Below are 12,166 nucleotides of genomic sequence, written 5' to 3' on the forward strand. Positions count from 1 at the left end.
TGTGGAGGCTGTGGATGATTACAATGTCAAATGAATAGATGAACAAAACTATGCCATTTAGTATCATTTGCACTTCTAAAGCCCAGATCTGGTAGTCCTAGTTCAGCACATTGGCCACTCTTCCTCCTGCTGGGACTTGACTACCTAAACCTCATATCCATGTTACAATCTTAATTTTCTACTCCCACTTTTCTCCTGCAGCAGTTTTTGTAAAGATTTCTGAAAACCTAACTCTTGGCAAAAGAATGTCCTGTTTACTGTATGCACTTTGCAAATCTGCACTTTCTTACTGTATATGATTTGAATACAGAAAACAGGGTCCTGTCCCTTTTTTCTGAGGAACAGATTAGAGTGGTGACCTCATCCTTTTAATCAAATGAACAATCTTCCTAGGAAAGCCCAGAAGACAAATAATTTCCTTATTTGGTTAGTAAAGCATAAGACTTTCAATCTTCTTTTAATTCTAATAACATAGGATCCCCTCTGCAACATTTCTAAATTAAAGCATTAGGTTTTTGTAGATATTCTTATAAATAATTGTTTTGTGCTTGTTAATCAAAAATGAGACCACAATTTTGAGATCTTATCTATACAGTACAAACTCCCCTTTTGCACAAATTACTTAACTATGCAAGTTGGACATTTGGAGAAAGATGAAACTGTAGGTTAGATGGGAATATTTACCCTATTACCCCTGACCCTATTCAATCAACATAGGATGGATATTATTATTTCAGGACATTACCTGAAAGGATATTCTATTCAACATTACTGCAGCGACTTAGTAGTAAGAAGTGATCTACAAAGTCATGTATTTCCTGTGTAGATATTTTATTGCACTCTGATACCTTCAGAATATTAAAGCTACTAGCAAAAAAGAGAGCGAGAGATATTTTTAGCCAAGGACAAGTCAGAGGCATGACTGGAAACAACACTCAGAAATAACATTTTCCTTCAATTAAGCCACATTGTTTGTTGTACATAGATATTGCTCTTAAAGCTTGGAGTGCAAGGCATGTAGTGACCTGATCTATGCTTACAACTTCAACAGTAGCCTAGCCCATTCACCAAGTTCTGTCAGAACAACATCCTTAGTTGCAAAGGAACAGAAAATATTCTGAAATAGAAGGCTATGTTTGCAATATGTTTATGTGCTCATTTACTATGTATAAAACATAAAATTCAAGAGACACTTTAGTTTTGCTTTAAAAAAAATATTTTTGTTGTTAAAAATCTCCAAGTCTAGTGGAGATAAATAAAAAAAATATAGGAAGGCATACCCTTAAGCACACTTCACTATTTCTATATTAGTTTTTAAAACTTGAAATTAATAAATCCAGAAAGACTGTTTTTACATTGGAAGCAGGGAAGGAGGCCACGCTCTCCAGTGTGGTCATTGGTAAAGATGTTTTCCAACCATTTTCTACCTAGGATTTTGTACAAATCTAGCAGGACAGGCTGCTTAGTTGAGTCTGTTCTAATGACTTGGATGATTAGCTTTTCTAATGTAATAGCAAAAGAACCGAAGCCTCAATATGGAGCACATCTGTTTCTGGTATAGTTTATGAACTGCAGGGACTCTCAATGCAGTCCCATCATCCCTTGGAAGAAACAGAGTTTGTAAACTGAGTATTATGCCTCTGCCTCTGTTGAGTTCCTTCATGAAGTGAAAATAGTGGCTCTTTGTGACAGGTGAGTTTCTTAGTCACCTTGGCAAATGCCTGATTTCACCAACCTTTGGCACCACTTCAGAGTGTCACTGCATTACTTTAGAAAGCATTGTGTTGAAAGTTGAATTAGGGATACAATTCCCTTTGTAACTTTCTCACAGGAGAAAAGCAAAGTAGTAGATGCAGAACTTTGCAGCAAAGAGAGTGAGGTTTTCTTGCAAGATCAAAATCAGCCATAGCCAGTGAAGAGGAAAATACTAATTGATCAGGAGAAATAATTGAACTGCAATCCTGCCTCTTGCTAACTCCAAAGGCTTGATAAGCTCAATAAAATCACTAAAACATGCATGCAGTGAATGAACAAACATGCATCTGTGCCCCCTCACTCGCTTTTCCCCAGTTCCTAAAATGCTGCTATCAAGACCTATGCTAACAGCAGGAAATAGCCTGCTTCCTGAAGAAGCTTTGACACGTAAATCTGAGAGAACATAAATCACAGGATATTGTTGGGTCTGTTGCCAAGAGGAAGAAGAAAGCAGGTTCTGGACTGGATGCGGTGGCAAAGAATGGATAGGGTTGATGGGCCGTCTCTGACATATGGAAGGCACTCAGGATAGCCCAGTCCCATCTGGTCATCTTTATGAAGTTCCATCATTGCATTAGCCGCACATTGTGAATGTCAGCCACTGTGGAGAAAAGAAAGCAACAAAGAAACTCAGAATGATACACGAGGCTATAATCTGCTCTATTTTTCAGAATTATGTAGGAATCATATAGATATATAGACCTCCAAATGTCTTCCCTTTTTCCTTGGATATAGAAATATCTCCTCCGATATTTCATGACTATCTCAAGAGTAAAGTACTCAAAACAAAGCTAAGCTTTCTCTCAAGTCTTTCTCTCCTACAATTCAATGATAACGCTATTATCTACAAAAAGAAGGTCTAAACCTTGTTTTTTTTCCTTCCATCTCTTCTAATTTGCTCATTTTTTTCTGCCATATCCATATGATGTCCAAGAGACTCTAAAAATAAAAAGTGGAAATTAAAAATAAATAAAAACAGTCTTAACTTCCTTACCTCACCAAGGTTCATCACAGCACTCCCAGAGCCTTCTGGATCCAAACTACGGAAGAATCCTGAATTTTTTTAAAAAAGAGAGAGAGAGATTTTTAAAGGAAGAATTTTTTTTCCAGCTTTATCATCAACTAGTCCCCCAAAGGAGCTCACACATCAAACCTTGGACAGTCAAAGGAACTAAAGCACTAAAAAAAAATGACTTGATTTTGGTAATGAGCTAATTTACCTCAGTAGCTTGACAGAGCCCCATCTGGGGAGCTAAAGTGGCTGTGCTATATCAATACCTATGGAGGTTTAAATGAATTGTATAATCAGCTGATTTTAAAATTCATTTATACCTCAATAGGATTTCCTTCCTTCCTTCCTTCCTTCCTTCCTTCCTTCCTTCCTTCCTTCCTTCCTTCCTTCCCTCCCTCCCTCTTTCACAGTTTATGGATTTGGTGTAGCAAAGCTGTTTTTTTTTTACCATCAAATTGCAAGAATAAAGCAGAAATTCACACATGATGCTTAGAGATGAACCTACATGAAATGAGGCTTATTAATTGCCTCTGGAGGTGGCTGCCTTATCAGGCTCTTCACTGTAAGTACTTACTGAACATAGTTTCCAGCTTGACTAGACAGCAGACAAAGTTATCAAAGTCCACACCCATTGATTCATCAGCATAGCGTGCCACTATCACTTGATGCAACTTGTTGTCCAGTTTAAAACCTAAAGATTTAGAAATGTAACATTAACCTTGACAGAGTGAAAGTCATGAGGCCTACTAGAAGAGATTCAGGAAATGATTTAAAAACTCAGGAAAGTTGAAAAACATTAGGTATAAGCTCATTAGATGACATATCTTTAGAAGGAGTCTAGAATCACCTAGTTGCTGGAAATTATATATATTTATAATACAGAAGCAGGTGCTATGAGTGAATTCCTGCTAGAGGCAAATCCTACCGTGTTTGGAAAAAATGCAGTGGAAATACTAACTTATTGATCTGCATGTATTTGCAGTAAGAAATCACATTAGAGGGTTTGTTTGTTTTTTTTAACCACAAAAGCAAATACTCCTTGGAGTGAGTAAAGAGACTCCAGGATAGATGCTTTCTCTCAGAATCTTTCTTAGGGAAATCATATCTTAAAATGCACAATAGAGGGGAAAGGATGTGTCTATCTTGCTCCTTCAGGGAAAAGCTCTCTAATAATGAGAGTTTTAACTCTCTTTAACACCATGAGTTATATTATTAAGTGAGGTTTTCCTTGGAGGAGCAAGATTGAGTTGTAGAAAGGAGTCCCTTTCATTTAATTGAAGAAGCAATTATTAGATTACCGTATTTTTCGGAGTATATGACCCACCTTAGTTTTTGGGGAGGAAAATAAGAAAAAAGCTGACTGGTGGGTGGACTGGCCTCCAGGAATACCCCCAATCAGCTGTTCCCAGAGGTGAATTTTAGCAACAGGTTCCTTGGTTGTGAGCTCTGTGCCTTGCTTTTTTTTTTTTTTTTTTGCTTTTTTTTCTGCCTCTGAAACTTCTGAAACTCTGTTTCAGAAAAAAATTTCTTGCCTCTGAAACAGAGTTTCAGAAAAAAAGCCTCTGAAGCTCTGTTTGGGGGCTTCTTTTCTGAAGCTTCATTTATGATGCTTTTTTCAGCCTCTGAAACCTCAGTTTGAGAAGCTGGCATTCAGAGTATAAGATGCATCCAGATTTTCACCCTCTTTTTTGGGAGAAAAAGGTGCATCTTATAGTCCAAAAAATACGGTTGCTGTTAAGAGATTAAGGCATGCTGATTGGGGACTTGAACTCTCAAGGCACCGTCCTCAGTATTAGAGGAGCTAAAAATTCTCTTCTGGATCATGTCTAGCTAAAAATAGAATTCGGAGGACCAAATTTACAGCTTTCCATTGAATCATAAAAGCCACTAAGTCTGGATTACTGTTGACACTTCCGGAAGATAAAAAGGGGAAAGGCAAAGCCACACCCCATTCTTAGAGGTATCTGAATGCTCAAGGCTTTTTCATTAAAAAGTTGTACAGTCAAGGGCAGGAGAAGCTCCACAGGCATAGCACAATGTTTATTTTATTTCTTTTTGTTTCCAAATGATGTAAACGAATTGGGTGATTCTGGCAGGAGCAGAAATGATTGTACTATCTGGAGCAGAGGTGGGTTTCAGCAGGTTCTGACCAGTTCTGGAGAACTGGTAGTAAAAATTCTGACTGGCCCCGCCCCCATCTATTCTCTGCCTCCCAAGTCCTAGCAGATTGGGAGGAAATGGGGATTTTGCAGTAACCTTCCCCTGGATTGGGGGAAGGAAAAGGATTAGGATTCTGGAAAACCGGTAGCAGAAATTTTGAGCAGTTCGGAGAACCAGCAAATGCCACCTCTGGCTGGCCCGAGTGGGGTGGGAATGGAGATTTTGTAATATCCTTCCCCAGGAGTGGGGAGGGAATGGAGATTTTACAGTATCTTTCCCCTGCCACGCCCACCAAGCCACACCCACAGAACCGGTAGTAGAATTTTTTGAAACCCACCACTGATCTGGAGCTTTGCATGGTAAGTTCAACAACACGAATAACGTATTTTTATTCATCACAGAACTGCAATTCCCATTAATGTTCTCAAATTCAAAGATGTCCAAATCAGAACGTGAAAGTAGCATTAGCCTCAGTGGCCAAGCACTTTTCCAAAGTTCTCGTAGCTAATCTGGGAGACTGGAACCCAACCCATATTATTGATTAGCTTTATTTTCCATGCCTGAGAAAGGGATTTCATTCTCCTTTCACCCTCCATTGATCGTATTTTGCTGGGAATAATAGAACAATTGAACAAATCCATTATTCAGCATAAATGAAAATTCAAAATATGCAGCATAATTAACTTGTCAGTCTCTTCGGCTGATAAAGATTCCTACACCTACTAAGTCATCTTATTCTAACCATCCCTTCCAGACTTACCAGTTGATTCCAAGGCCAGACGCATCTCGTAAGAGCTCATAGTTCCTGATTTATCCAGGTCATGCTGGCGAAATACATTCTGCCCCACACATAAACAGAAAAACCAAAAAAGTGCTTAAGATTATTTTTCCCATACTGTCTTGTCATCTTTGAACACCACCCTTCCACCAAAAGCTTTGTTGACCACACACATATACAACATATCTCTCTTACCAGCCAGTTCCTGATTTTGTTCCACAAAATCTGAAATTCTACAAGACCCAGACGAGCACTGCCATCTTTCTGAAGAGCAAAATAGTCAAGGAGAGAACTTCAAAAGGTAAAGAGAACGGCCTATAATCTGAAAGTCTGGGGGAAATATTGGTAAATTGATGGGAAAATAGTGCTCTACCTCTTTATGATACCCAGAACATCCATACAAAACCCATAAATAATGTTGGCAAGATTCCGGGCTTTCCATGTTTATCCAATAAACACAGAAAAATACCTTAGAATGCAATTGTCTACAGTATAGCAGGAGCACTTAGACTTATATACTGCTTCATAGTGCTTTACAGCCCTCTCTAAGCAGTTTTACAGAGTCAGTATATTGGCCCCAACAATCTGGGTCCTCATTTTACCGACCTCGGAAGGATGGAAGACCTGAGTCAACCTTGAGCCTGGTGAGATTCAATCTGCCAAATTGCAGGCAGGTGGCAGTCAGCAAAAGTAGCCTGCAGTACTGCACTCTAACCACTGAGCCACCGTGGCTGATCTAGACAACTAAGTTAAGGTCTAGAGTTATTATTTCAATAGGCTCTTCTCAAACCAGGGGGAAAATAAAATAGCAGCAAGTAGTTATTGGTAAGAAAAATGTGATGCCTAGCTAAAGCTACTTGGCAATCATTGTTGTCCATGAAGGATCTTGAGTCAACACAATGAAAGTAGATTAATCTCATAGTTTAATTCCATTTATTTCTTCAGAATTTTTTCTCCCCCGTGATCAACTCGTGTTTCCTAGTGCTACATTAATGCTACTATGGAAGAAAAAAAATCTGAACAAGCTAACAGAAGTAAAGATAAGGTTATTTTTTTCAAATGAGGTCTGTAATTGATCTCCAACTCTAACTTTCCACCCACAACATTTGTAAAGCCTTACAACTGGTGCTAGAATGAATACTTTTGTGAATGGAGTATCAAGAGAATATACAAAGCATGAATAAACTCTAGTACAGTATCATAAACCATCTTAACACATTTCTGGACCGCTTATCAGGCTGGACAAACTCTACACGGGGACAAAATAAGCGATATACTAGCTTAAATGGATTTGGATAATTTGCAATTCAGAATAATGTAGAAGCCCAGGTATTTTTCAACATGGGATAAGCTATGTAGAATATATTTTGCTTGTCTGTTTTATTACAACTAGGAAATCCTTCTCATTTATAGCAGAGAGGATACATCCATCAGATTGACCATGTTGCGACAAGAATCCATGCTGAATCCATCAGTCTTCAGATCTTTGTCTAAAGAAAGGTAGAAAAACAGCCACAGTTATAGAGGAAGCTATTTCTAAGGTAACACTTGGAATATATATATGGAAAGGAAGACGTAATAGTATGATCCCCTATAATTCTGGATTGACTAAACACTACTTACGTCTAGCAATGACTCTATTCAAAATAGTTCTGAGTTCAAACACACTGATTTCCATGTCCTGGAATAATGGGGAACAGAGAATTAATTGCTTATAATAGTTCAAAGGTATTAAAAATCCCATTTTCTTCTGAAAGTAGATTACTAATAATCTCTCACACGTTGACACTACCTAGCACAGTCTACAAATCACAGGTGGTATTCAGCAGGTTCTGACCAGTTCTGGAGAACCGGTAGCGGAAATTTTGACTAGTTCAGAGACTGGTAAATACCACCTCTGACTGGCCCCGCCCCCATCTATTCTCTGCCTCCTGAGTCCCAGCTGATCGGGAGAAAATGGGAATTTTGCAGTAACCTTCCACTGGAGTGGGGAGGAAATGGAGATTTTACAGTATCCTTCCTCTGCCATGCCCACCAAGCCACGCCCACAGAACCGGTAGTAAAATTTTTTGAATCCCACCACTGCTACAAATGTGTGTCAAGGGATGGCTGCAACACCACTGAGGAAGATCGTAACATTGGATACAGTCATGGGAATTCTGAGTGTGGAACTCTGCAGTCAATATAGTTTATTCCAACCACAAACCGCTTTTTAAAAAATTTATATCGTGATATATGAATTTTTAATAAACATTTGTTTTACTTTCCCAAGGTTTTGATGATAGAGATGTGCTTTTAAGTCTCACTTTATCCCCACAATATCCTATGAGCCAAATTAAGCTCAGAGAAGATTACCTTGAAGGCAGTTATACCAAAGAGATCTTTGATTTAAGTGTACAGATGGTCCTTGACTTACAACCACAATTGACCCCAAAATTTCGGTTGTTAAGTGAGATATATGTTAAGTGAGTTTTGCCCCATTTTATGACCTTTCTTGCCGCAGATGTTAAGTGAATCATTGCAGATGATAAATTAAGTAATCCAGGTGTTAAGTGAATCACTGCAGATGATAAATTAGTAATCTGGTGGTTAAGTGAATTTCTCCCCATTGATTTTGCTTGTCAGAAGGCAGTAAAAGGTCATCACATGACCTTGGGACACAGCAATGGTCATAAATATGAACCAGTTGCCAAGCATCTGAATTTTGATCACATGATCAGGGGATGCTGCAAAGATTGTACCTGTGAAAAATGGTCATAAGTCACTTTTTTCAGTGCCATTATAACTTTTAATGGTCACTAAAGAAGTTGTTGTAAGTCGAGGACTACCTGTATTGCTTCTTCTACTAAATTGGTTTAAATGGCAATGGCCTTAAAGCCTCCTTAATATTTTGCTAGCCACAGCAGCTAGCTGTTATTTTCCATACTCTTCATCTATACGACACCTGTAGAAGAAAGAATTCATAGGAAAGCTAAGGCACAATACTTACCTCTCCTGCAAGCTGCTGGAACATGTTCCTGAAATTTTCATCTACATCATCCTCAGATATTTCTTCCTGAAGAAACAAAAAATAGGACCTGATTAAGCCATCCACATACTACTTTTGGGCACATTAGATGTAATGTAGGAGGCACAAAGAATAACCTGCCTCATCTATATGCTCCTTACTTCCCAAATGCTGGCTATGGTCCCGTGATTAATTCAAGTGCCTCAAATATGAGTTTGGTTAGAGAGCCAGTTTGATGTAGTAGTTAAGGTTCCAGGCTAGAAACCAGGTGCCACTGAGTTCTAGTCCTGCCTTAGACATGAAAGTCGGCTGGGTGATTTGGGGCCAGTTCACATAATCAGGCTCAGGTGGCCAGTCAGTTAGTTAATTCCTATTGCAACCACTGGAGCAACACTCTAAAAAAAAGCAGACCATGACTTGTGAAAAAATGCTGGAAGAAAAAAAAATGTCAGGAAATCCAGACAGCCAAGGGAAGGGAAGCTCCACCGACAGCAGAGCTACAGCAATTCTGAATCCCCTTTGATGCAAGGGAAATTCTGGGCTTGGATGAGACAGTGAGATCCAATCAAGCTCAATCCTTTCTTTGCTTATACCTAATTGAGGAAATCTTGCCAAACTAAAGCTATAAGTTTCCAAGCTGAAGAAATTCTAGGGTATGGTTGCCCAAAAACCTCTCCTTCTCATCCTCCCTCTTTGGGACTCTTGCAGTCTCTTAATCCAGGTCTCTCTCTGGGATAGCTCTGTGTTGCCAAAATGCTCTCTCTCTCTGCCCCTGCAGGTGTACATTCCATCACAGAAATTGATACTTTAAAGCTTCTTTTCCCCTCTCAATTAAAAGGAATAACATAAAGGCTTGTTGGGTCACGATTGGATCCACACATGTGCCAGGGGATTATATGGGTACTGCAGGGGATTAAGCAATACTTGAATATTTCTACATTAAACAATACTTGGCTAAAACAATTCTTGGAATCTTCTAGAAATGTCTACAATATATAAACTTAAACTGAGGATATGTTCTATCCTCCCAACATTAAAATCAACTTAGAACCTTCTTACACCCATTACCAAGGGGTCTCCAACCTTGGCAAGTTTAAGACTTGTGGACTTCAACTCCCAGAATTCCTCAGCCAGCAAAGCTGGCAAAGCAAAGCTGCTGAGGAATTCTGGGAGTTGAAGTCCACAAGTCTTAAACTTGCCAAGGTTGGAGACCCTGACCTGGATCACCTTGTTTCTGTTCTTTCTTATTTTTCCTTCTACCCAAGCCTATTTAAATGTGAAGCGAACCTTCAGGTTTTTTTTTTTAAAGGCAAACTAAAGTATGGAAACATGCAAATTGGAAGCAAGAGTTACCAAGTTTGTTTTAAACCATCTGCCAATCTGTAGAGGCTTTTAAAAACCCTCTACAGAACAGCTCTTTCTCAACCTGTTGTGCCTGTGAAGTGGGTTGAATTTCAAAGCCATGATGCACGAAGGTTATGAGAACTCGAGTCCAAACCGTTTGCCGGACACTGCATTGAAGAAGGCAAGAACAATGAAAGAAATAGGTAGTTCAACTTCACCTCATCTGGTAGATCTGCGGAGATCTCATCATCAAGCACTCTAAAAAAAGAAAGAATACTTAGATACACCAAAGCTCTTGCAAAAATGAGAAGACATGGAAAACATTCTATTCCTACTACCTTCTATTCAGAGATGGATGCATCTGAAGTCTGTTGTGTTACTGTGTGCCCAGTGCCTTATTTTTCGTCCAAGGAAACTCTTAATACCCCAGGAGATTTTCAGACAGAAGGCACAAAGCCTAAAGGTTACTTATAGGCAGGTGTGCTATTCAGCAGGTTCTAACAGGTTCTGGAGAACTGGCAGCAGAAATTTTGAGTAGTTCAGACAATTGGCAAATACCACCTCTGGCTGGCCCCAGAGTGGGGTGGGAATGGAGATTTTTGCAGTATCCTTCCCCCAGGATTGGGCAGGGAATGGGGATTTTGCAGTATCCTTCCCCTGGAGTGGGGTGGGAATGGGGATTTTGCAGTATCCTTCCCCTGGAGTGGGGGGAGAATAGGGATTTTGCAGTATCCTTCCCCTGGAGTGGGGTGGGAATGGGGATTTTGCAGTATCCTTCCCCTGGAGTGGGGTGGGAATGGGGATTTTGCAGTATTCTTCCCCTGGAGTGGGGGAGGGAATGGGGATTTTGCAGTATCCTTCCCCTGGAGTGGGGTGGGAATGGGGATTCTGCAGTATCCTTCCCCTGCCATGCCCACCAAGCCACGCCCACAGAACCGGTAGTAAAAAAAAAATGAATTCTACCACTGCTTATAGGTCTCTGGGGAAAAAAACCCCTAATATTAGAGGAAGGTCACAAAGCATGGACTCACTCTGTGTCTGACTGTTTCTCTGTGAAGACACGCAGGATGAAGTCTGCTTCTTTGTTAGGTTCAAAGGTAGAGGGAACTATGATGTATTCACCAGGTGGCAGGCGAATGTGATTGCTCACTTCTCGCAAGTTGATAAAGGTCTCTGAACGTGCTTGAGATTGGTTCCTCAGAAAAAAGTCCTTCTTCAGATGAACGCTTTGACAGCCCTGAGCCTGGGAGAAAAGCAGTTCAGGTATTTCATACAGCTGTTCAACCGTCAAGGTACCAGCCAATATATGCGTGTGTGTATAACCACACTCACACAGCTCAAAAGCATAAAGGAGAAGATACAAGTCAAAACACTTTTCTTGAAATAAAAAAAGGTACATACACACCCAATTATTATTATTATTTTTTACAGAGGCAGGCTTCTATGCCCCTTTAATAACAACTGACTCTTTTAAGTTTCAGAAGATATACAGCATTGTGTATCTTAATACGCTGTAGCCATCAAAGTATTTGTGGCAAATTATGATGGTTTCAAGTAAGAGGAAAGCACCCTCTTCTGAGAGATGACTGTTTGCATCTCAACCTATTTCAGTCAGCCATTTTCCACCTTCACAAACAGTTCAAATAATGGATTGGTAGAGCTCAGGGTATACCTCTTCAGGAACCTGTGGGGGGGGAGGGGGGAGGGAGAGAGAGAGAGAGAGAGAGGGAGAAAGATTAGGAACAAATTTCTGTAAGCTTTGCTGAGGAATAGGAAAACCAGAAAACCAACTGGTGTTACCTCATAGACGGCAAAGCCAATGGTGTGCATGTCTCCTCCAGCGTGGCGTTCTTTTCTTCGATGTTTTTGCATCAGAGCCACTAAAAAGGTGCATGCCAGTTCATCATCATCCGGGTCGTCATCTTCTTCTAAAAGCTTGATTTTGAATTGTGGATTAATCCAGAACGTAGCTGCAAGACGAAGGGATAAGTGTAGTGAATCTCAGTACCAAACCTAGATAGCATCACTTGAAATGAGTAAGATCCAGGAAGAAGCCAAGTCAAGGAATAAAAATCAATGGAGGAAAAGAGAGCTGACTTTCAGACTTCTA

The 12,166-nt window shown here is 39.8% G+C and overlaps 1 protein-coding gene and 1 long non-coding RNA gene across 4 annotated transcripts in view; one reads left to right on the top strand and one right to left on the bottom strand.

The window, feature by feature from the left end:
- Nucleotides 1-7,392, top strand: part of LOC139308705 (uncharacterized) — a 28,495-nt gene extending 21,103 nt beyond the window's left edge. For all 3 annotated transcript variants that reach the window (XR_011599738.1, XR_011599739.1, XR_011599737.1), the window contains exons 5-6: nt 5,904-6,006; nt 7,119-7,392. This is a non-coding gene — a long non-coding RNA (uncharacterized lncRNA). The remainder of the gene's footprint in view (nt 1-5,903; nt 6,007-7,118) is intronic.
- CAPN11 (calpain 11) overlaps nt 815-12,166 on the bottom strand; it is a 51,280-nt gene continuing 39,928 nt past the window's right edge. The window contains exons 11-22 of the mRNA XM_070932470.1: nt 11,857-12,026; nt 11,729-11,740; nt 11,088-11,299; nt 10,275-10,314; nt 8,695-8,760; nt 7,329-7,386; nt 7,131-7,195; nt 5,901-5,969; nt 5,688-5,766; nt 3,342-3,458; nt 2,750-2,808; nt 815-2,356 (exon numbers count right to left, since the gene is read on the bottom strand). Of these exons, the coding sequence (XP_070788571.1) occupies nt 2,330-2,356; nt 2,750-2,808; nt 3,342-3,458; nt 5,688-5,766; nt 5,901-5,969; nt 7,131-7,195; nt 7,329-7,386; nt 8,695-8,760; nt 10,275-10,314; nt 11,088-11,299; nt 11,729-11,740; nt 11,857-12,026 (974 nt within the window). The 3' untranslated portion in view covers nt 815-2,329. The remainder of the gene's footprint in view (nt 2,357-2,749; nt 2,809-3,341; nt 3,459-5,687; nt 5,767-5,900; nt 5,970-7,130; nt 7,196-7,328; nt 7,387-8,694; nt 8,761-10,274; nt 10,315-11,087; nt 11,300-11,728; nt 11,741-11,856; nt 12,027-12,166) is intronic.

This window comes from Pituophis catenifer, unplaced genomic scaffold, assembly GCF_029215685.1.
Source record: "Pituophis catenifer annectens isolate HBS135680 unplaced genomic scaffold, rPitCat1.0.hap2 SCAF_1, whole genome shotgun sequence".
Lineage (NCBI taxonomy): Eukaryota > Metazoa > Chordata > Lepidosauria > Squamata > Colubridae > Pituophis > Pituophis catenifer.